This window comes from Electrona antarctica (assembly GCF_951216825.1).
Source record: "Electrona antarctica genome assembly, chromosome: 2".
In the NCBI taxonomy this organism is placed as follows: Eukaryota; Metazoa; Chordata; class Actinopteri; order Myctophiformes; family Myctophidae; genus Electrona; species Electrona antarctica.
This window is the reverse complement of record NC_136807.1, coordinates 51315020-51338547: the sequence shown is the minus strand read 5'-3', so window position 1 is coordinate 51338547 and position 23528 is coordinate 51315020. Positions and strand designations below refer to the sequence as shown.

General features: G+C 43.4%; 1 protein-coding gene across 3 annotated transcripts in view; it reads left to right on the top strand.

The window, feature by feature from the left end:
- LOC306940613 (ceramide synthase 5-like) overlaps nt 1-20906 on the top strand; it is a 24166-nt gene extending 3260 nt beyond the window's left edge. For 2 of the 3 annotated variants that reach the window (XM_079525712.1, XM_079525711.1), the window contains 9 exons: nt 1584-1686; nt 5994-6124; nt 8078-8135; nt 8730-8780; nt 10856-10948; nt 14141-14269; nt 16232-16338; nt 17820-17976; nt 19607-20906. In XM_079525712.1, the coding sequence (XP_079381838.1) occupies nt 1584-1686; nt 5994-6124; nt 8078-8135; nt 8730-8780; nt 10856-10948; nt 14141-14269; nt 16232-16338; nt 17820-17976; nt 19607-19831 (1054 nt within the window). In that variant the 3' untranslated portion in view covers nt 19832-20906. The remainder of the gene's footprint in view (nt 1-1583; nt 1687-5993; nt 6125-8077; nt 8136-8729; nt 8781-10855; nt 10949-14140; nt 14270-16231; nt 16339-17819; nt 17977-19606) is intronic. The other variant, XR_013792027.1, reaches the window with a different exon arrangement.
- Nucleotides 20907-23528: the final 2622 nt, after the last annotated feature.

The window sequence follows — 23528 nt, the reverse complement described above, 5'->3', positions numbered from 1 at the left end:
TCCTCTCTCTCTCTCTCTCTCTCTCTCTCTCTTCCTATGCTTTAGTTTAGTTCTTGATTGATTGAAGTATTTAATGAATTGAATTGCATTTTTTATACCGCTTTTCCAAGTGCTCAAAGCGCTTTACAATGGTTCATTCATTCATACATTGGGAGGTGAAGCGGCGAACAGTCAACGCCAGCGTCCTCACTTCCCACATTCAGACACCAATGGTGGCAAGCTCACACCGACCGACTCATTGGAGGCAATGTAGGGTTCAGTGTCTTGCCCAAGGACACTGTGGACAGGAGGAGCCGGGATTCGCACCGCCAACCCAGGGATCATTGGACGACCTGCTCTACCTCCTGAGCCACTGCCGCCCCAATTATTTTTTAATTATTAACAGTTTGCAGAATTACAGTACATTTCAAGCACAACTCAATACAAAACTGTTAACTGTGGAGTGGACGGCACCATAACGCATTACACTACAAATTAGTGTCCACCATGTTCAATTCATCATAACATTCAGAGACATACAAATATACATACACTTGTATATAATAGCCAAGTATTTCACTTTTAGCTTCCCAAACAGTGGGTCAGGATGGAACCAGGATTTTTTTTGGGTCACGGACCAATTGTTTGTTATATGGGTTTAATCAAAAGATTCCAACAAAACAAGTCACAACTTTAAAACTTTTTCTTAAAATAAAACCAACAAAATCTAATAATTTCCGTAAAAAAATTAAATAAAAAACATTTAGTAGGAACTAGTGAAAACAGCAAGATCTACAAGCTCACAACACGTCGCTTCGCGCCATGTTGTGATCTTGTAGATCTGCTGTTTTCACTCTCGTTTGGGTCCCAGGCAAAAAGTCTGATCATTTCTCTTTCGGGTCTGCAGCTAACTGGACAAGTGGTGAAAACTAGCACATGTGCTAACACACTGTAAACGATGCAGCTACAATTTGTGCAACTGTGCAATGAGCAATGTAATTGTTATGTCCATAAACATGTTTGGGAACCGCTGCAGTTTAGTTGACTAGTGGAGACTGGATTCCCTCTGACACTAACTAGGCTGTCGTGTTGCTTCAGCTCTACAACAACTAAACATCTTCACCGCTCGGCTCACAACACGGTGAGCTTGTAGATCGGTTATTTTTGCTAAAGTTAGCCTCCAGAATAGGGATGCTAGGGTTCGAGGCCAGTCTTTCTCAAAGCTAGTTTTCCTGTCATTGACATGCTGCTGGAGGGAGCGGCCAAACCGCCCTGCCCCCCTGGAACTCCCTCGAGGACCCCTGGGGGTCCCCGTGCACCCTCACCCACCGGTTCATTGAAGTTAGAACATAGCTAAATGGTTCCATTTATCCGCCGCATAACCTGTACTACATGTTTGGTCAGTCTTTCTCTCTCTCTCTCTCTCTCTCTCTCTCGCTCTCACACTGAAAAACACGTCTCTGAATCTGCCTTTTATGAACACACAACCTCCCATATATAATCCCGTCCCCTGCCCCCCCGCCCTATTTTCTCTCTCTCTCTCTCTCCGTGTGCGTGTGCGTGTGTGTGTGTGCGTGTGTGTGTGCGCGTGTGTGTGTGCATAGGCTGGTTGCCAAACCCTGTGCCCACATATTTCACATTCAGGCAGGAGTGAGTCGCCCGGCCCAGCCCAACGCGGCGCTGGAGAGAGTGTTCGCGTCCAACAGGGTATGTTTACGTCCTGTCACTAAGAAACGCCGCCGCCGCCGCTGCTCTGCTGATGTTCTCTGCATTCTGAAAGGCAACCCAAACTCTCCTAAACACTCACTACGTTAATTAACAAAAACACATTGGTGTGGAGTGAGGGGAGCCTCACTCCTTTTAAACCCATTTGGCCCTGACGTCGAAATTTAAAAAAGTGTCCTGACAGTTTTCTGAAAAACCTTTTATATGAAAAAAAATAATATGTAATATGCCTCCGCCCCCCCCCCCCCCCCCATCTGAAAATATGTTGTTCCAGGGACCTCCCCCAGAAGAGAAGCAAAGATTTGAGTTAAAATGTTCACTCTGTAATAATATATATTCACAAAGATTTGCGCCACATTTTCACGATTTTTCAAAAATAGCAGATCTACAAGTTCATAGCGCGGCACTCAGTAACGCGCTATGAGCTTGTAGATCTGTTATTTTTCAATAGCTAAAGTATAACGTAATGCTTAAAACACCAAAAGGGTTTCCCGCCCAAAATAGGTTAAACAAACATCGTACACTAAAAGTCCATAGACTTGGCTGCAACTGTGTTTGTTAAAAGTGCTGTAACCAAACATTAAAAAGACGTGTAATTTCCCCCCAAACAAGCCAGACGTTGGAGGGGCTATAGTGCCCCTCAAAACGAATATGTATCAATATTCCGGCACACTGAGATGCTAAGATTCATTTGACACTTTTTTTGTATTAACCGTTTTTGGGGCGGGAACCCCTTTTGGTGTTTTAAACATTATGTTATAATTTAGCTATTGAAAAATAGCAGATCTACAGAGCCACCGAGTGGCGCGCTATGAGCTTGTAGGTCTGCTATTTTTGAAAAATTGTAAAAATGTGGCGCAAATCTTTGAATATATATTCTTTCATGAATGTTTTTAACTCGGGTCTAAATTCGTTAACAAACGAACAACACGGCCTTGTGTTTTGCTGCTCCATCACATTTCCCCTGTCCTCTTTCGCCTTACGTGTGCCTTTTAAATAATAAAGTGCTGATTGGCAGAGAATCCAATACGTTCACATTGACATTCCCCCAATAACAATGCACAAAAAAGTAAAGGATAAGGGGATGCAATAATAACGTGACTCTGTTGGATTCTGTGCTAATCTGCAGCACCTGATTATGATTAAACCCTTGACTGGAGTCTCCCAGGGGTCTAAGCTTTGGTCTGCTCCTTTTTTCCCCCCTCAACACCAAGGGCTACATTTTCGTCACCGCTAAACCCCTTATCCCTAAACTTATTTGCCTTTTTGTTTTACTATTTTGAAAAACATTTTTGAATAGTTCAACTAGCCAATCGACATTGACACGTTGTGAGCTTGTAGACTGCCATTCTAACTATTCAAAAATGTTTAGCAAAATAGTAATAAAAAAAAAAGGCAAAGAAGTTTAGGCATAAGGGGTTTAGCGGTGACGAAAATGGAGCCCCAAATCCCTTCACTGAAAATAGCCGATTGTTTGTGAGCCATTTTCACTGAATGTTGGGCCCCCGAATAGCCATATCTGTAGTTCCCTTTCCCAGAAGGTGGAATATAACCCATTTTGGGCGGGAACCCCTTTTGGTGTTAGCATTATGTTATGCTTTAGCTATTGAAAAATAGCAGATCTACAAGCTCATAGCGCGCCACCGAGTGGCACGCTACGAGCTTGTAGGTCTGCTATTTTTGAAAAATACGGCAGAACCTAGACTTACACGTAGTGTCTACAACGCCATGTCATAACCATGTTTATTGAGATTATAGCTGTCATACATTTACACCGATTGCTCCATCACCTCTCTTATGCTGTGTAATGTGTTGGCATGCTCTGAATGAAGAAATAACACTAATACCATATGTCATATTAACCACGTTTATTAAATCGGTTTTAGGATAACACATATTGCTCCAGCACCTTCCTCTTTTCACTGCTGATCATGTCCAGCGCATCAGCGCATGTATAAGAATTAAGCAATATCGGCAAGTTAGCTGACGCGGGGTGTTTTAAAAAGTGTTCATGTGTGACACAAGCTGCATAGATGCGTCACCATGGGAATAAAAAATGGATGGGAACCCGACAACCCGTCGCCGACGACTGTTTACTTAAGGATCTACAAGCTCGTAGCGCGCCACTCAGGTCTGCTATTTTTGAAATATTGTGAAAATGTGGCGCTCATCTTTAAATATATATTTCAGAGCGAACATTTTTTTACTAAAATATTGGCTTCTAGGGGGTCCCTGGAACTACATATTTTGAGATGGGGGTCCGCGGCCCAATAGAGATAATTCTGGGGGTCCTTGACATGAAAAAGGTTGAGCACCACTGACATAGAAACATGGGTTTTTCAGATTTTTTAAAAAAGATTTAGAAGTCTTTTTTTTAATCGACCTCAGTCCAAAATGGGTTATGCTGTTCAGACTATAGGTTTTATGGGTAAGTCTCCCATTGGCTTAGAGGCAGCCTAGAGACGACGAGGCAGCCAATCATGAAAAAGTGTCCACTATACGGTCGCAGCTAGGGGTAGTAGCAAATGTAGTCCAGGGCTCCAGGCGCTTTTCAAGCACCTGGCAAAAAGGGAACTACAGATACTAAAGGGAACTACCGCTAAGCACAGAGCCTATCTTTAACGCACACCTGGCCCACGTCCGATGGCAATCAAGCGCATAGCAAATATCTCCCGGTGAAGCAACGCAAGCATGTAGCTCGCTCCTTCTTGGTTATAATGTCATCTGATACTGTCCATCCATCCCAGTGTCCTGGTGTGTGCTGGAATCGGTGTTGATTTCGTTTACTGAAACTATGACGGATAATGTTTGCCGACTACCTTTTGTCACTAAAGACTAAAGACTAAATATATTGACAATTTCATCAGTGAATATACAAACTAGACTAAAATGTTAGGGAGGGACTAGTGGAGAAGCGATCCAGTAGAACTAAAAAGACGAGTCATTTGCGCTCTGAAAATAGCAGAACTACAAGCTCACAACGCAGCGCTCTCCGACGCGTTGTGACCTTGTAGATTGGCTATTTTCAGCATGCAGCCAAGTGTAAAATGAGGCATTACGACGCCATCAAGGCACCGACAAAATACTCTTTAGTTGACTAAAAACGTATGATATTTATATAACATTTGAGATGAATAAAATATGACTAAATCTAAAGCACTGGCCTGGGCCATGGCTCAGTGGTCCAGGCACCTTGGCTGGTAATCCAGTCTGGCCTTTACTGCATGTCTTCCCCCCATCTCTCTCCCCATTTCCTGTCAGCCTACTGTCTGTCCCTCCATAAAAATATAAAATAAAGGCGAAAGCCAAACATAAAAAAAAAAACATAAAAAATAAAATAAAATAAAAAATAAAGCACTAAACAGAATTATATTCAAAAGACTGTGACTAAAACGAGATCAGAATTTGCCGTCAAACTCAACACCTGACTTGGACTTTAGATTTGTTGGCTTGCCGTGGTTTACCCTGCCCCAGGAGACGAGCACTGCCTGCGTGTGGTATCTTCACTTTATTTAAATTAATGCTAATATCTTCTTTGCATGTCCGTGTTGCATAATGCCGCATTGTTTCTCCTGAATGCAAAATGCGTTGAAGATAGCTTCTTCCTCTTCTGTGGCGGTGTCCACCTTTTTTTTTAGAAGTGGTGCAAAGTAACTAAGTAAAATTGAGTACTTTTACTTTTATTTGCGACCATAGCAGGTCACAGTTTACTCGCCACGCCTCGTACTTGAAGTACATTTTGATGCCGATACTTTTGCACTTTTACTTGAGTACATTTTGAATAGAGGGACTACTTGTAACATGTAACATCCATACATTGCAGTATTGGTAGAATACAAATTAACCCATTTCGGGCGGGAACCCCTTTTGGTGTTTTGAGCATTATGTTACGCTTTAGCTATTGGAAAAATAGCAGATCTACAAGCTCATAGCGTGGCACCGAGTGCCGCGCTACGAGCTTGTCGATCTGCTATTTTTCAAGAAAATGTAGTGCAAGTCTTTGAATATATATTCTTTCAGAGCCAACGTTTTTAACTCAAATCTTTGCTTCTGGGGGGGGGGGGGGGGGGGGGGGGGGGGTCCCTGGAACAACATATTTTCAGATGGGGGGTCGGCGGCCTATTTCATAATAACCTCGGGGGTCCTTGACATGAAATAGTTTGAGAACGACATGACATAGAAACATTGGGGGTTTTTCAGAAAACTGTCGGGAATTTAGAAGACATTTTGTAGAATCGTTCCCAGGTCAAAATGGGTTAAATCATTTTGTGTACACTTGTCCTTTCCAGAGTCCAGACGACAGACAACTGGAGGGTCTGTCCAAGCAGCTGGACTGGGACACCCGCAAATTAGAGAGATGGTTTCGCCTCCGCCGCAACCAGGACAAGCCCAGCGTACTGAAGAAGTTCTGTGAGAGCATGTGAGTCACGCGTGGGAAACCTCGAGATGGACAGTATGCCACTATATGTGACCAGATTTGACTGAGAGGCTGCCATCGCGCAAATGACCGCTTTTCACCAGAGGAGAAAAACTTTTTTTTTTTTTAGTTAATAGCACAGGCAGACTCTTCACATACTAGAGCATGTCTGAAATAAGTGTCAGAGCTGAAATCGACATGTAAATATGAAATAAATGCCCAAACATGTAGCTAGGTGTATGTTAGAGACCACAGCAGTGAACCTTTCAAGCCGGTTTTCTCAACTCGCATTTTTCTGCAAGACATTACTCTATAAGCCATATCTCCAAAACTGGTGGGTCAAACTGAACAACCAATATGTCAATTTGAAGCTATGATTCCCTGCTTTCATATGTAATTTATATGGTAGTTGATTTTACTATATGAAGATCTGGATCCGGATCTATGGATCCAGTCCGGGTTTTCTTCTGAATAAAAATGGACAAATCAACAGGAAGTTAATATTTTTATGAAAAAAGAAAACCACATGAGATTTGGTGTTGCTCTATATTGTCTGAAACAACTTTGTTTGTGTTTGTTTACGTACTAAAAGAGTGACTTTGAGAGCTGTTTCAGCGTACAATGTAAGTCAATGAGGAGCATATTTTGAATTATCAATTTCTAATCACTGGAGAAATTATTTTTGATTTCTTGTCCACATTTGGAGTTGCATCATGGCAAGGTAACTACACAACCCAAACCTCTACAAAAGTGGTCTTACCCTTTAACTATAAACTGCGCTTTGGGATGCAAAATGCAACCTATTTTTATCTCTGGCCTACTTCGTCATTCTACGTACACAAAAGTACCAAAAATAGCCGATCTACAAGCTCAAAACACGTTGCAGTGCGACGTGTTTTGAGCTTGTAGATCTGCTTTTTTTTATATAAATGAATTCCAAATGCCTTTAATTATACTTGTAGTGCCTAAAGTCCTATACTTAATGGCACTACTGGTTGCCGACGGCCAGGTGGAAGTTCTTACGTGTGCCAGTACAAACTGATCTCCAAAACATGTCCGTTGAGTTTAACTTTGCTTTATTCTCTGCAGTCATTTTCCTATACAACATACAGATAAAATAATAAGAAAGAAACAGTAACAAACACAGGGGACCAGCCCTCCTGAACACAGTGGAAAACTGTTAGCCTCTGCCGTCTGCCACTGGCAACACCTGTGCCTGATTAGCAGCCTGGTTAAATACCTGGGCTGGCCCAGACACTGACCAAGCTGCAGTGACACTGTCAATCAGCAAAACATTAGGTCATAATGGCTCTTACAATACTTATGTTAACTTTATGAACTTAAATACAAATGTATTGCACATAATAAAAGACCATACCATTTTAATACTAGTCTAAATACTGTAGACTGAAGTCATTAAAGCGGGTCGTGTATGTTTGCATGTTTGGAATTGTAACAGCTGAAATCAATAATATATCAGTATTCCAATATTAACCTGCGGGCCGCATTAAGTGAAGGTTGGGGGCCGCATGTGGCCCCCGGGCCGCATTAAGTGAAGGTTGGGGGCCGCATGTGGCCCCCGGGCCGCATTAAGTGAAGGTTGGGGGCCGCCAGTTGCCCATGTGTGATGTAAGTTCACGAGGACAAGAACTTTTTGTCTTTTTTTTGTGTGACTTTTTTGCCTTTTATTTGACAGATTACAGTAGGTAGACAGGAAAGGGGGAGAGATGGGGGGGGGGGGGGGGGGGGGGGGGGACGACACGCAGCAAAGTTCGTCGGGACCGGGACTCGAACCCGCGACACGCCGTATAGCTGGCTTAACCGGCCAAGGTGCCTGGACCGCTGAGCCACCACGGACGGCCCAGGCCGACACAGAACATTCTCTGACCTTCTCTCTTTCTTTGGCTTCGTTTGTTCCGCTTTCCTGATAACGTTCCTCTTTTGTTCCCGTTTTAGGTGGAGGTTAACGTTTTACTTTGGGATATTTATCTATGCAATGCGGCATCTGTGGGTGGTGAGTTGTTGAACTGGCACACACACACACACACACACACACACACACACACACACACGCAACAGTGTGAAACATTCTGAGCATTGTTGATTAGCCACGGAACCTGCTGACTGAAACTGGGTCAATTGACAGAACGTGCCAACGTTGCACCATTCAGGCCTGCGTGGAAGGCAAAGAATGTGTTGCCTTTTTAACCCTGCATTTAGGCCTGAAGTCGAGTTTTCTGAAATACCTTATGTTTCTGTATCAGTGGTGCTCAATATTTCATGTCAAGGTCCCCAAAAATGATATGTATTTGGCCCACTGACCCCCCCATCTGAAAATATGTTGTTCCATGAAGGAACCCCTCAGAAGCAAAGATTTGAGTTAAAAAATAGCAGACCTACGAGCTCGTAGCGCGCCACTCGGTGGCGCGCTATGATCTTGTAGATCTGCTATTTTTCAATAGCTAAATTATAACATAATGTTTAAAACACCAAAAGGGGTTCCCGCCTCAAAATGGGTTAAGGCCTATATTCTTACGTCAAGAGTCAGACGGACACAGGTTCCTTCATTTGCACATTATTCAAATGTTTTGTCTTGGTCTCCCTGCAGTCTCCTTGGATGTGGAACACCAGAGAGTGCTGGTACAACTATCCTTTCCAGGTGAATAACAATGTTACGCTCTCGCTAAATGCCACTAAATGTCATGTTTGATAAGACATAAATATGTAGACGTGGTGACTGGGCCAGTGCGTCAACAACACCACATATATGACGTAGCTTGAAGCTTGCAACTGCTAGAAATATTGCACGAGTTACACAAGTAAGACGCGCGAACGCAGGAAGCGAACGCAGCTCGTAAATTGCAATAACAAACAATTAGAATAAATTACGTACTTTTTTAAGGTTTTTTTTTAAGTTATCTTTTTTTATTATTATTATTATTGTGTTTTATTGGAGTTTTTTTAAGTTAAGTTATTTTTTTAGTGTGTGTGTGTGTGTGTGTGTGTGTGTGTGTGTGTGTGTGTGTGTGTGTGTGTGTGTGTGTGTGTGTGTGTGTGTGTGTGTGTGTGTGTGTGTGTGTGTGTGTGTGTGTGTGTGTGTGTGTGTGTGTGTGTGTGTGTGTGTGTGTGCGTGCGTGCGTGCGTGTTTTAGTTGTACTTTTTTGTGTACGTTTTTTCTTTTTAAGTACAGACAGACAGACAGACAGACAGACAGACAGTTTAGGCCAGCTTCTATAGTTAGTGCTCACTGCGTTCGCAACAAGTACAGTATTCCTATGGGCCCCCAGACCCCCGTAGTGACCATTATCACCCTCCCCGCGTGGCCAATGGACTATAATGCACACACGCCATTTTGGAAAGAACTTGGGTCCCCTTTCCTACTTCCATCACAGGTGTCACCAAGGATGCTAACGAAGGCTCTGTTCCATTCTGGTCAAACAGGGTGCTGCTATTGTGCGTGTTGTGCTCACTGGAAACACTCTGCTACACCAGTGGGGTCTCAAAGTGTCCTTGAGTGGGTTCCAAAATGGCCCCCGGACGGGTGTGTAGCTCTGAAAGTGTACAAATGGAACCAAATGGACCCGTAATAACTCTGTACACTCTGAGTTAATGGGAGTCCTTGAAATTAAAAGGTTTGAGAACCACTGCACACATAAATGGAACCGAGCCTTAATTAGTATCATCGGTAACACCTGATTCCCCGTTCATTTTCAAAAAAGTATTTATTTAAAGACCTTTTAAGCCTCGTTCAAAGCCAACTCGAGTTGTGACAAATCATGACAACAAACACAATTTTTTGGGCCGAACAAAGAATTAGAAATAAGAAGGGGTGAATGTAAAGTTGAGTGAATATGTGTGTGTGTGACTGGGTGAATGTAATGCACAATCAATGTAAAGGTGTATGAATGTGTGTGTGAAATGTGAATGGGTGAATGTAATGCACAATCAATATAAAGGTGTATGAATGTGTGTGGGTGAATGTAAAGCGCCTCAGATAAAGGCGCTATATAAATGCACCATTTACCATGTCATGCGGTATCTACGTGTATCATGCGGTCTCTGTCGGGTGGAAACCTCACACGTCCAAAACTGTTACTTTTTACGATTCACATTTTTTTTTTTAAGATATTTTTTTTGCGGCTTACGCCTTTTATTGGTTTTTGAAGGGACAGACAGTAGGCTGACAGGAAACGGGAGAGAGATGGGGGAAGACATGCAGTCCGGCCGTGTCGGGCTCGGGAGTCGAACCCACGGCACACTGCGACTGGATTACCAGTCGGGTGCCCAGACGGTTACGCCACCGCCTGGGCCGCGATTCACATTTAAAAAAACAGCGGAAAAAAGTAGCGGATCTACAAGCTCGAAACGTGTCGATTCGCGCCGCTTTTCGATCTTGTAGATCTGCTACTTTCGATGCTTTTGTGTGACGCTGTTGAAATAACCACACAAAAGTGATATAAAGAGAGTTTCTCCCCCGACACAGCAAGGACATTATCTTGTGGTTAAGGCCTTTTATATTGTGAGCGCATTGTGAGGGAATTACCACAATGTTGTCTTAGTCAGGTCAACATTTCTGACTCGTGTGTCATACAGATATTTTCTTTTCTTTCGCACTCTCTCTCTCTCTCTCTCTCTCTCTCTCTCTCTCTCTCTCTCTCTCTCTCTCTCTCTCTCTCTCTCTCTCTCTCTCTCTCTCTCTCTCTCTCTCTCTCTCTCCCCCTCCCCCTCCCACAGCCTCTGAGTCCCGGGCAGCACAACTACTATGTGGCCGAGCTGGCCTTCTATTGGTCGCTCATGTTTTCCCAGTTCACGGACATCAAACGGAAGGTGAGACTCCTTTCTTTGGACGTGGCGCCGTTAGTCGCGGCGTTTCAATGCAGATTTTTTTCAGGAAGAAATAGGGGGTGGCAAAAAAAAGAATAAGTTGCCCTTTTCTAAAAGAGCAAAACATAGTTGTGTCTATATCTTGCGCCACCCCGGCCTTAACCCTTATCCCTAAACTTATTTGCCATTTTTTACTATTTAAAAAAACCTTTTAACCCATTCAGGCCTGACGACTAAATCATGACAATTTTCGGAAAGATTTGAGGCACATTTTAACGATTTTTCAAAAATAGCAGACCTACAAGTTCATAGCGCGCCACTCGGTGGCGCGCTATGAGCTTATAGATCTGCTATTTTTCAATAGCTAAATTATAACAATGTTTAAAACACCAAAAGGGGTTCCCGCCCAAAATGGGTTAAAATAGTTCAAATAGCTGATCTACAAGCTCACAACGTGTCGATGTAGATCGGCTAGTTGAACTATTTTAAAAGGATTTTCAAAATAGTAAAAAAATGCCAAATAGGTTTAGGGATAAGGGTGGCGCAAGATGGAGCCCCTAATCTACAAGCTCTCAGCGCGCGAGATAGGGGTGCCACGTTGAAAGCGGTTCATATATGAATGGTTGTATCCGATAAATAGATTATGAAATGTGAGTCACGGATGGCCGGGCATCGGTTGTGATGAGATCGGATTAATCTGGGCTCGGGGGGACAATATGCTTCAAATAAACTGAATTCAAGGTTAAATGTGATTTCTACTAGATTCAAGATGGTTTATTGTCACAACGATGTACAAGTACATGCAGTTGCACTGTGGAAAAACATAGGTTGGGGGGGGGGGGCGGTGCTCCAGTACTTTTTTATTTCTGTGTATTGTGGAGTCCATTATGATACACAGAAATAAAAACAGTACACAATTATTGCCATCCCCCGATGACCCAAATCACACCCGTTTCAGTAGCCTGAAATTCCAGATTTTCGTGCGTGCATGCGTGTGCGTGCGTGCGTGGACCTATTCGACCTCTATGTACTCTTGCATCGTGTGTGTGTGTGTGTGTGTGTGTGCGTGTGCGTTCGTGCGTGCGTGCGTGCTGATCCTCCCTCTTAAGATGTTTTCAAGCTAATCATACCGTGAATTTAAAATAGCCGGAACATCCTGATATTCCAGATATTGTTGTGTCAGCGTCTCAACAGGCCACGCCCATCGAACACCAACAGCACGCCATCACATCACGCTGAAGATATGTTCAGGCTAGACACCCAGGCCAATTAACAGGCCACGCCCATCGGACACCAACAGCACGCATCACATCACACTGAAGATATGTTCAGGCTAGACACCCAGGCTAATTAACCCATTTTGGGCGGGAACCCCTTTGGTGTTTCAAGCATTCTGTTATACTTTAGCTATTGAAAAATAGCAGATCTACAAGTTCATAGCGCGCCACCGAGTGGCGCGCTATGAACTTGTAGATCTGCTATTTTTGAAAAATCGTAAAAATGCGGCACACATCTTTGAATAGGTATATATTCTTTCAGAGCGAACGTTTTTTTTTTTTTTTTGACGTCAGGCCTGAATGGGTTAACCCACTTAGACCTGAGGACGATTCTACGAATGCGTTCCAATTCCAAGACAGTTTTCTGACCTCATGTTTTCTATCATCAGTCAGTCGTTCTCAAACATTTTGATCTCAAGGAGGACCCCCCCCAAAAATATATGTAATTGGTCGCCGACCCCCCCCCCCCCCCCCTCCCCCTCTGAAAATGTGTTGTTCCAGGGACCCACCTCCCCAGAAGCAAAGATTTGACTTAAAAAAAAAAACGTTGCCTCTGAAAGAATATATATTCAAAGATTCGCGGCACATTTTGACGATTTTTCAAAAATAGCAGATCTACAAGCTCGTAGCGCGGCACTCGGTGCCGCGCTACGTACGAGCTTGTAGATCTGCTATTTTTCAATAGCTAAAGTAATGCTTAAAACACCCAGAATGGGTGACATACTGCAGAACGAGTTTGCTGCACAAAGTGCACGGACGGATCAACACTTCAGCGCCCTCTACAGGAGAGGTTTTATGCCCTTTTTTTATATCAACGTCCATTATTTATTCAGCATTTGAGCCAGTGTCGTTTTCGTCGACTAAAACCAAGGCGAAAAATGTCCGTCGACTACCTTTTTTTTCACTGACGAAAACTAAATGAAAACTAAGCCATGATGACAAAAACTAAGACTAAATATACTGACAATTTCGTCAACAAATAAAAACTAGACTAAAATGTCAGGAAGGGACTCGTGGACAAGAGATCCAGTCATTTTACAATTAGTTGCATGCTGAAAATAGACGACCTACAAGCTCACAACCCGTCGCACTGCGACGTGTTGTGGGCTTGTAGATCGGCATCGTTGCCACATAACAGGTACGATGGCGTCGCATGGACTATACAGCAGTGATGACGGCATTGAAACAAGGTCACATTTTGGTACTTAGAGATCCTCATCCTACCACCACCAACACCACTAGCCTGGCTAATAAGACAGACTAATATCACACAACACTGTCGCGGTATATTAGTCTGGGCTGGCTCCACTTGGATTTCATTTCCCGGGGGGCGGGTTCAAACATTTTCTCTTCGACGCAATTGGTCAGAGCTACTGTCAGTCAAAGGTCTCAAGCATTGAACGTCACTGTACCAAAGCCCGCCCATATTGCATACCGTGTCCCGATTGGCCCGACCTGTTCTCGGTTGTAGGAAAGAGGCGTGCTACTGAGCCTCGCCAGACCCTAATCCGCTGGCAGGCAAAACATTTTTGCCAACGGCTGATTCGGTCTGGTTTATTAACCAGGCTACAACACCACCACCGTCAAAGTCAAAGTCGTACACGTTAGTCAGTAGTCACACACGTTATACCGCAGTGAAATTTGTTCTCCGCATTTGACCCATCTCTTGGAGCGGTGAGCCGCAGCGTGCGCCGCGCTCGGAAATCATTAGTTGATTTGACCCCCCCAATCCAACCCATTGATGCTCAGTGCCAAGCATCGGGTCCCATTTTTTACAGTCTTTGGTATGACCCGGCCCGGGGATCGAACCCCCGACCTCCCAGTTTCAGGGCGGACACTCTAACCACAAGGCCACTGAGCTGGTTCGTCTCCTGATGATTTTGTCTCCTCATTTCTCCTCTTCATGGTGTCGCCACAGGATCACGTCATCATGCTGATCCATCACCTGGCCACCATAACGCTCATCTCCTTCTCCTACGCCAACAACATGCTGCGCGCAGGGACGCTGGTCATGGCCGCCCACGATGCGTCCGACATCGTGCTCGAGGTAAGGGACACTCCAGAGGACCGATAAAACATAGGGCCGATTCATACTCCTATTTTACCGCTGTTTCGGCGCTGTAGTGCCGAAATGATTTCGGCTCGTCAGAAATTTTCAGTAGCACCGAAGCGCCGACTTTAGGACGGTACCCGCCCCCCCGAACCTCAAATGACGTCACATTGTAGGCTCTACAGAGCCGAACCGACTTTTATTCGGCTCTAAAATAGGAGTATGAATCGCGCCATAGGTATTGCATGTGGTCCCTGGCCATGCATTTAGTAATGTAGGATTTGTTTTAAATGTTCTTTCCACTAGTCGAGAAACCGTGAACTGAATGACCCGGTGACCTAATGATGAGTCCATCCATGTAGTCATTTACCGGCAAGTTGGAGTTCAAGAAATTCAGCAGAAAAAGGGAGTTAGAATCTCAAGAAGGGGGAAGTGCACCAGATTGTCTGGTTGAGTCATTATTATTGGGACATTTTACCAGTAGTAGTCAACGGTTGAGAAACAGTGGGATGTTTATACACATGGGATGCATAGCAATGTGTTAACTTACAAAAGCTCTAATCTTAGCCCATATCCCCACCCAACACAATAGTGGCCCTGCTCTATTTAACCAACACATCATTATTTTGCTATGATTTCATGCTTTCAAGAAGAAAAAAAAACACAATGACAGTAATTCTAACAAAAGTATAGTCACATTTGGCCTCTCAATAATTGAAAGGCAACACGACAGACAACACCAGAGTGACATACATTAGGATATTTGCTATAGAGCGTCGCAGTCCCGCCCTCTACCCTGGACCAGGAAATGATTCTCCGTTAATTTTCCTCATAGACATTTCAGAAAGTATTTATTTAAAGACGTTTACGCCGCGGACAAAGCCAACTCGAGTCGTGACAAATCATGACAACAAACACAATTTTTGGGGCCGAAAAAATAATTAGAAAGAAGAAAATAACGGCAGGTTACAACACTTTTTTTGTTGTTTTTCTTCTATGTAATTATTTGTTTGGTCCAAAATATTGTGTTAGTTGTCATGATTTGTCACGACTCGAGTTGGCTTCATACGACGCTTAAAAGGTCTTTAAATAAATACTTTACGAAATGTCTATGGGAAAAATGCATTGGGATTCATTTCCTGGTCCATGGTAAGGGGCGGGACTGCGACGCTCTATTGTGATATGGCATAAGTGTTATATAAAAAGATAAAGATAAAGATATCAAATGAAACAAAACTCTGATGCTGGCATTCAAAGCAACCAAAGGTATGGCTCCCCCATATCTTGCAAGCATGATTGAACCCTACAAACCCTCCCGCGCACTCAGATCAGCCAACGCAGGAAAGCTGGAAGTACCCTCACTAAAAACGCCGGGTCAACGCTCCACACGTCCCAAACTCTTCTCCCTTCTGGCCCCAAAACTGTGGAATGCACTCCCCGTTGCAATCAGAACTGCAGCATCACTCCCAATCTTCCGCCGTAGTCTGAAGACCCACCTTTTCAGACTCCATCATGGCCCATAGCACTTATCCTACCCCCTTAGATAGCACTTTTTAGACTTAGATAGCATTTGAAACAGACTTATAGCATGTCATGTAGACAGCACAATAATTGCATTGTATGTAGTCATAGCACATCATAGTACATATGTATAGCATAGTATAGTATATATGTATATTTAATATGTATAGTGTCATTATATAGATATGTTCTAGTTACGTTCTTAGCTTACGCATGTTTCTTGATAAATGCATTTTATATATGTGATGTATTCCCATACTTTTGTTCTTGCCTAATGTAAGTCGCTCTGGATTAAGAGCGTCTGCTAAATGCCTAAATTGTAAAATTGTAAATTGTAATGATCGGTATCGGATCGGGAGCTAAAAAAAACGTGATCGGGACATCACTAATAATACTAATAATTCATATGTTATTATTATTGAATTCCTTCCCCTCAAGTTTGCCAAGCTGACCAACTACGCCAAGTACCAACGGCTGTGCGACTGCCTGTTTGTGGTGTTCGCCCTGACCTTCTTCATCACCAGACTGGTCATCTATCCCTTCTGGTGAGAGAACCCCCCCCCCCCCCCCCTAACCTTCTTCATCACCAGACTGGTCATCTATCCCTTCTGGTGAGAGAACCCCCCCCCCCCCCACCGTCAACTAACCCATCATTAACCCATTTTGACCTGAGATCAGATTCTAAAAAATGTCTTCTACATCCTGACAGTTTTCTGAAAAAAAGCTATGTTTCTATGTCAGTCGTTCTTCGATTTTTCAAAAATAGCAGACCTACAAGCTCGTAGCGCGCCACCCGGTGGCGCGCTACGAGCTTGTAGATCTGCTATTTTTCAATAGCTAAAGCATAACATAATGCTAACACCAAAAGGGGCTCCCGCCCAAAATAGGATAAAGTGACCATAATGTAAATTATCTAATGTGATCCTGGGCTCTTACACACCCTCCGCCAACCTGGGGAGAGCAACGGACTTGAACTCATGCTTCCTTCTATGCATGAGTGTCCAAGTCGCTCCTTTTACACCTGACAGGGGGGGGGGGGGAGTTTCCCTGGTTGGACGTAGCGCGTGGAAGGTCCAACCAGTTCCTTTCCCCTCCATCAGGCACCACCCCGGCCGACCAGGGGGGGAGGCAGTTTAGAGACCAGGATTACTGCATGTTTTTGGTGAGGGTACCTATACCTACCCTCCGTATTTTAACTTTGTGTGTTTTCTTTCTTCGTAAATGAACGTCCTTAGCGTCACACCAAAGCATCAACAGTAGCAGATCTACAAGCTCAAACCACATCGCTTCGTGCCACGGTTCGAGCTTGTAGATCTGCTACTTTTCCTTACATTTTTTTTTATTTGAGTCTTGAAATGTAACGGTTTTGGACATAATGATTCGATTAGATTCAAATGATTGTCACTGCACATAGCATACAAATACTTTGACAAGGAAATGAATAGTGGCGTCTAGCCAGAGTGCAATACAGTAATGCAGTGATGGGAATAAATACACTTTTGTTTTGAGTGTACAGTATGTACAGTAGTATATAATTAGTAAATAAGCAATGAAGAATACATATAAATAAGGAGTATGAGAAGAACAATATTCTGTACAAGTGCAAGCAATGCATGAAGATGTAAATATATATATGCATATATACACACCTACCGACATAAGCCATAACATGCTATAGTGTATGTATTACAATTTAGGCATTTAGCAGACGCTCTTAATCCAGAACGATTTACATTAAGCAAGAACAAAAAAGCATGGGAATACATGACATAAAAAGCATTTATCATGAAACATGTAAGCTAAGAACGTAACAGTGGAATATCTATATAATGAAACTATACTATACTATGCTATACATATGTATGTTGTGAGCATGAGAGTTCAGATGGGTAGGAGGAAGGGGGTATCATTGTTCAGTGTCATTGAGGAGGTGCAGAGTTCAGCAGGGAAACGGCAACAGGAAAGAAGCCGAATGAGGTTTCCATCGTGTATTGCCCCCCCAATAACCTGTGTGTGCGTGCGTTAGGATTGTGAACAGCGTTCTGTTCGAGAGCTGGGAGATCATCGGGCCGTACGGGTGCTGGGGCTTCATCAACGGCCTGCTGCTGGTCCTGCAGTGTCTCCACGTCATCTGGTTCTACACCATCGCTCGCATGGCCGTCAACGCCATCTTCAAGGGAAAGGTACACTGCTGCATCTTTATCTGGTCTTGTCTGATAATCACATTATAGTCATAGGCCTAAGCCTCGGAAACAGCAGGCGCTTTGTTTTCAAAGGAAAAGGGGGGGGGGGGGGAAGACAGGAAATGTGGCATAGCGTGTGAGGTGTTTCAAGCATTATGTTATGCTTTAGCTATTGAACAATAGCAGATCTACAAGCTTGTGGCGCGGCACCGAGTGCCGCGCCACAAGCTTGTAGGTCTGCAATTTTTTGAAAAATCGAGAAAATGTGGCGCAAATCTTTGAATATATATTATTTCGGAGCAAACGTTTTTAACTCAAATATTTGCTTCTGGGGGAGTCCCTGGAACTACATATTTTCTGATGGGGGTCGGCGGCCAAATACATATCGTTTTTGGGGTCCTTGACATGAAAAACTTTGAGAACCACTGATATAGAAAAATGTCATGATTTAGAAGACATTTGTAGAATCTGGTCTCAGGTCAAAATAGGTTAAAGCTCTTATACAATTGCTGGCGAGCGGTGACGTGTCCGTTTGCTATTTTTGTGTTTTAGTTTTTTGGGTCAGTGCTCTAAGAGTTTTGACTTCCTCCTGAGCCGACTGTGGCTCAGGAGGTAGAGCAGGTCGTCCAATGATCCATGGGTCGGCGGTTCGAATCCCGGCTCCTCCTGTCTACATGTCGAAGTGTCCTTGTGCAAGACACTGAACCCCAAATTGCTCCCGATGTGCTGGTTGGTACCTTGTATGGCTTCCGCTGCAATCGGTGTATGAATGGGTGAATGTAATGCACAAACTATGTAAAGCGCCTTGGATAAAGGCGCTATATAAATGCACCATTTACCATTTTATTCCCTCGTTTCTGGGGCTAAAACCAGAGGGATATGAATGAGAGAAATTGTAGGCATAAAAAGGGCTATTTCTAGAGCCAGCCAGACCGATATCGCTCTGACCGATTTGTCTAGCACCGTATATAATCTATTTTGGACATTTTTATATAGATAAGTTGTTCAATAAAAATAAGTTTGGCTCATGAGCTATCTTTTGTTATGTATCTTAAGTTTTTGAGGCCCGCTAGCCCCTCCTATATCCAGCTTTTGGTGTGTGTGCAGACTGTGCACAAACCTTGTCCTACACAAACATTAAATTCTCATTGACAATGAATGAGACAATTTTATGTCATAGTGTCTGAGCACTATTTTACGTCATGATGATGTACGATGATAAGAGCGCCCCTCACTTCACATGGGGGTGATTTTTATCTTGCACATAGCTTACAGATTCTCAAATAGACAGTTTAATAAAAATGTGTTGGAAAATGTGAGAAAATGTTGCACTTTGCACTAAAAATGAACACCAATGAGTAGTCTAGGATAATTCAGGCTGTGCTCTCCTCTTAAACCGTTTCCGTCCATCCGACGTGTCCACACGCCATAGGGAATCCAATCGACGCATCCATAAGACGTGTGTACACGTCCTAGCCCGTTCAGAGTAAAAGCGAAAAAAGGAGCTTCTATTTTGAAGGAATCCCGGCACTGATTGTGTTAAGGCAAGCAGGCGCTCGGCTCACTGGTCAGCTCCTATCCGGTTAACCAATTCAACTCAACATTCTAATGTTTGTCACGGTCTCTCAAGGTGGCCAGGGACGACCGCAGTGACGTCGAGAGCAGCTCCGAGGAGGAGACGACGGAAACCAGCGGCAACAAAGCCCGTCGCATCTCCAAACCCAAGGAGGAGAACGGAACCAACGGCCACTGTCTCGTCAACCGAGGAGGAGGAGGAGGAGGAGGACCGGCACCCAACGACCGCTCCTCGGCAGCACCCACAGAGCAGATCAACGGCACCCAGACGACGCACTGACGGGGGCTCCTAAAAAAAAAAACTCCTATGGGGTGGATGGAAACCCTCTCCTCCTGGGTCGGTGTGACCCTGCTTGCAAGCGCGGCAGCAAAATCTACAACAATTTGCTGCATTTGCTGAAAATAGCCGATCTACAAGCCCACAACGCGTCGCGCTGCGACGCGTTGTGGGCTTGTAGATCGGCTATTTTCAGCAAATGAGGAAAAAGAAAACAGTCATTGCGACGGCATCAAGGCCCGCCAACACTCATTTTGTTCGACTAAATCAACTGTCGATTTAGTCGACTCCTCCTGTTCCCCTTTTCAGAACGAACGAGAGTATTATTCCAGCTTGAGGGAGAGCGGGATAGAGAAGGAGGACAGTGTGTGCGTGTGCGTGTGCGTGTGTGTGTGTGTGTGTGTGTGTGTGTGTGTAGGTAGAACGTACTTACTACTATCACTCAGGCCACTTTTTCAGAGTGTTTACACAGTTGGTTCGGAACTGGAACCAAAAAAAATAAAATGGCCGCCGGTTCCATGAAAGCACCAAGGTTCCAAATTAATCTAGAACGATTCTAGAACCAAAGTTATTTTGTTGGAAAAGGGGGCCTTAGTGTGTGTGTGTGTGTATTTTTTGAGTGGTGCAAACCACTCCAACAACTGGCTTTGTACCCGTGTTTGTTCGTACCAAAAAAACGATTAGCACGGTTGCTATGGTTAGCAACAAAAAAACGAGCATGGTTGCTATGGTTAGTATGTGACGTCACTGCACCACTCAGTTCACACGGGTGTGATTTTTTATTTTATATATGGAATGTTTGTCAGTTTCGCTGGTCAAATTGTTTCGTATCATGTTTGTGGATAAGTCAATATTTTGTACATGGCGACAGAGCTTTATCTATGAAATTGTGAATATGTATTTGATGATTGGAGATTTACTTTTTTTTTCTTGTCGTTTTTTTGTTTGTTTTTAACTTAACATGCTGCCCGGCGCATGAATGAATATACGGCTTGGCTAATGTTTAAAAAGGACCAAATATTGAGTTGATTCTAATAAAAAAAACAAAAAAAAACACATTTGTTTAGCAAATCTACAACGGTGTGTTACTCAGTGTTGATTTTGACAACTAAAACCTCGTCTAAATACCTTTTTCCACTGACAAACTACATGGAAACTAAATGAAAACTAAGCTACGATGACTAAAACTAAGACTAAATATACTGACAATTTCGTCAACAAATAAAAACTAGACTAAAATGTTAGGAAGGGACTAGTGGACAAGAGATCCAGTATAAGTCATTTTACACTGGGTTGCATGCTGAAAGTAGCAGATCTACAAGCTCAACGCATTACGAAGCGTTGTGAGCTAGTAGATCGGCTATTTTCATTAAGTGTAAAAACGGCATCAAGGCCCGCCAAAATCAACTGTTGATTTAGTCGACTAAAACTAGACTAACACAAAATCATTCCGGGTGACTAGAACTAAGTGAAAACTATTCAAAACTATGACTAAAACCAAATGTTGCTGCCAAAAACACTGGTGTTACTAGCGTTTTGACCCCTGACCTAATGGTGCAGTAAGTGGATGGTCAACTTGGATGTTGATTGTTGATTAACTTTGTAGGAATGGAAGAATGCACAGGAACTCATGTTACCACCACCGTATAGCCTCTCAAAGGCACTATATTTCAGGCTGAAGAAAGTGGGTCTAAACTCTATGCAAATGTTAGGAAATAGTTTGAAAAATACCTGCAATTAACCTTTTCTACGTACATAATTACATACTGTGCATGTGAAGATGCAGTGAATTAATCAGGTTTATAAAGATAGGTTATACACGACATGCATACATTCCCCGTTCCGTAAATTGTGGTAAAATGATTTCCTTGCCTGTAGGCCTCAAGATCAGGTAGATTAGTTAGTCACCAATGTACACAGTTTTTAAATGTACAAATATTTATTTCCAAAAAAGAATATATGTAATATGTATATATATATATATATATATATATTTTTTTTTTTTTTACATAATAGGTAGTTAAACAACTAGTCGACTAGTAAACTAGGCAACTAGTAAAAATGACTAGAAGTGAGTGGTGCTTTGCTGTAGTACTGTACTGTACTGTACTGTACTGTACTGTACTGTACTGTACAAGCCCTCCTCCCTGGCGTGTGTGCGTGTATGTGTCAACAGAGTGGCATTAGCGAGGTGTTTCAGCTTTTCGTGCTCAGACAGACACAGCAGGGACACAGAAGCCGTAAGCAGACCTGAACTTCCATGCGTCCAAAGGAAGCTGTCTGACACCGGGGTCTCTTCCAGATTCCAGGAAAAGCTTGCCCCAGCGGCATTGAATGCCGCGTGGGTGGAGCTTCATTTCCATCCACCAGCTGTCTAAAAACCCGGAAGTGACCCAGGCAGACAGCTTCCTTTGGCCGCGCATGGAAGTTCAGGTGTGCACGGGGTGACATAGCTACGCATAATGGTGTGGCTGCACCACTCAAAAAAAGTGGGCCCTTTCTTGAGACTGCAGCTTACAAAGTGTGGATTGTGTGGAGAGCTCTAATTAATGGCTTTAAATGACATACTGACAGAATATGAAAGAGGAGAGAAAAAGGACCTCCAGATTCTAGCAGAATGAGGGGTTTTGACATAAGCTAGAAGTCAGACTAGGACTCCTAGTAAATATACATAACACACATGTCCATGTCCCTGTCAAACATGTGTACATACAATCCGGCAGCAACCCATTTAGACCCGATTTAATGTCTTCTAAATTATGACAGTTTTCTGAAAAACCTATGTTTCTATGTGTCAGTGGTTCTCAAACGTTCATGTCAAGGACCCCCAGAAATTATATGTAATCGGCCGCTGGACCCCCATCTGAAAATATGTTGTTCCAGGGACACCCCCCGCCCCAGAAGCAAATATTTGAGTTATAAACGTTCGCTGTGAAAGCATATATTCAAAGATTTCCACCACATTTGTCACGACTTTTTCAAAAATTGCTAAAGTATAAATAAAAAAATCACACGTGTGAACCGAGTGGTGCAAGGTCTTATATAGCCTGATCAGCTGCATGTGGTCTGACGTAATGTCAGTGACCATAGTAACCATGCTCACCTGTGCACGGACACGTACACAGACAGGTACACAAACATACAGACAAAGCTGGTTGTTGGAGTGGTTTGCACCACTCAAAAATGCTAAATAATAATAAATAAATAATAAAGTATACATAAATAATGCTTCAAACACACACCAAAAGGGGTCGTTCCCGTCCTGAATGGGTTAAACCAGAAACCCATTTGACCCCTTACTTCTGCCCGGTTCAAATGTAGTTGCCGAGTCAATCAAATGAAGCTGTGTGATGAGGAAATGAGGTGGAAAAGGAAAGTATGGTATGCGTATGCCCGCCTTCTAGTAACCCTGGACTTTGGACTACCCGGGACTTTTTTCTCTTTGTTGAGGGCCCCCCCACCTTCACCTTTGACCCTGCGGGGGCCTGTTCAGGATTCCATGCCTGACCTAAGAGTCAGCACCAAGAGAGTATAGCTGATGAAGCGAGGAACTAATGGAGCATTTACTGGATGTGATGCGTGCTATAGCGGTCAATATAACTAGTTGCATTGGAGAAAAGTGCCGAACAGGATGCATTGCGAGTAGCCTCGGTACCCGGAACTTTTATTTCCGTTCGCTAAGGCTAAAAACAAAAACCCG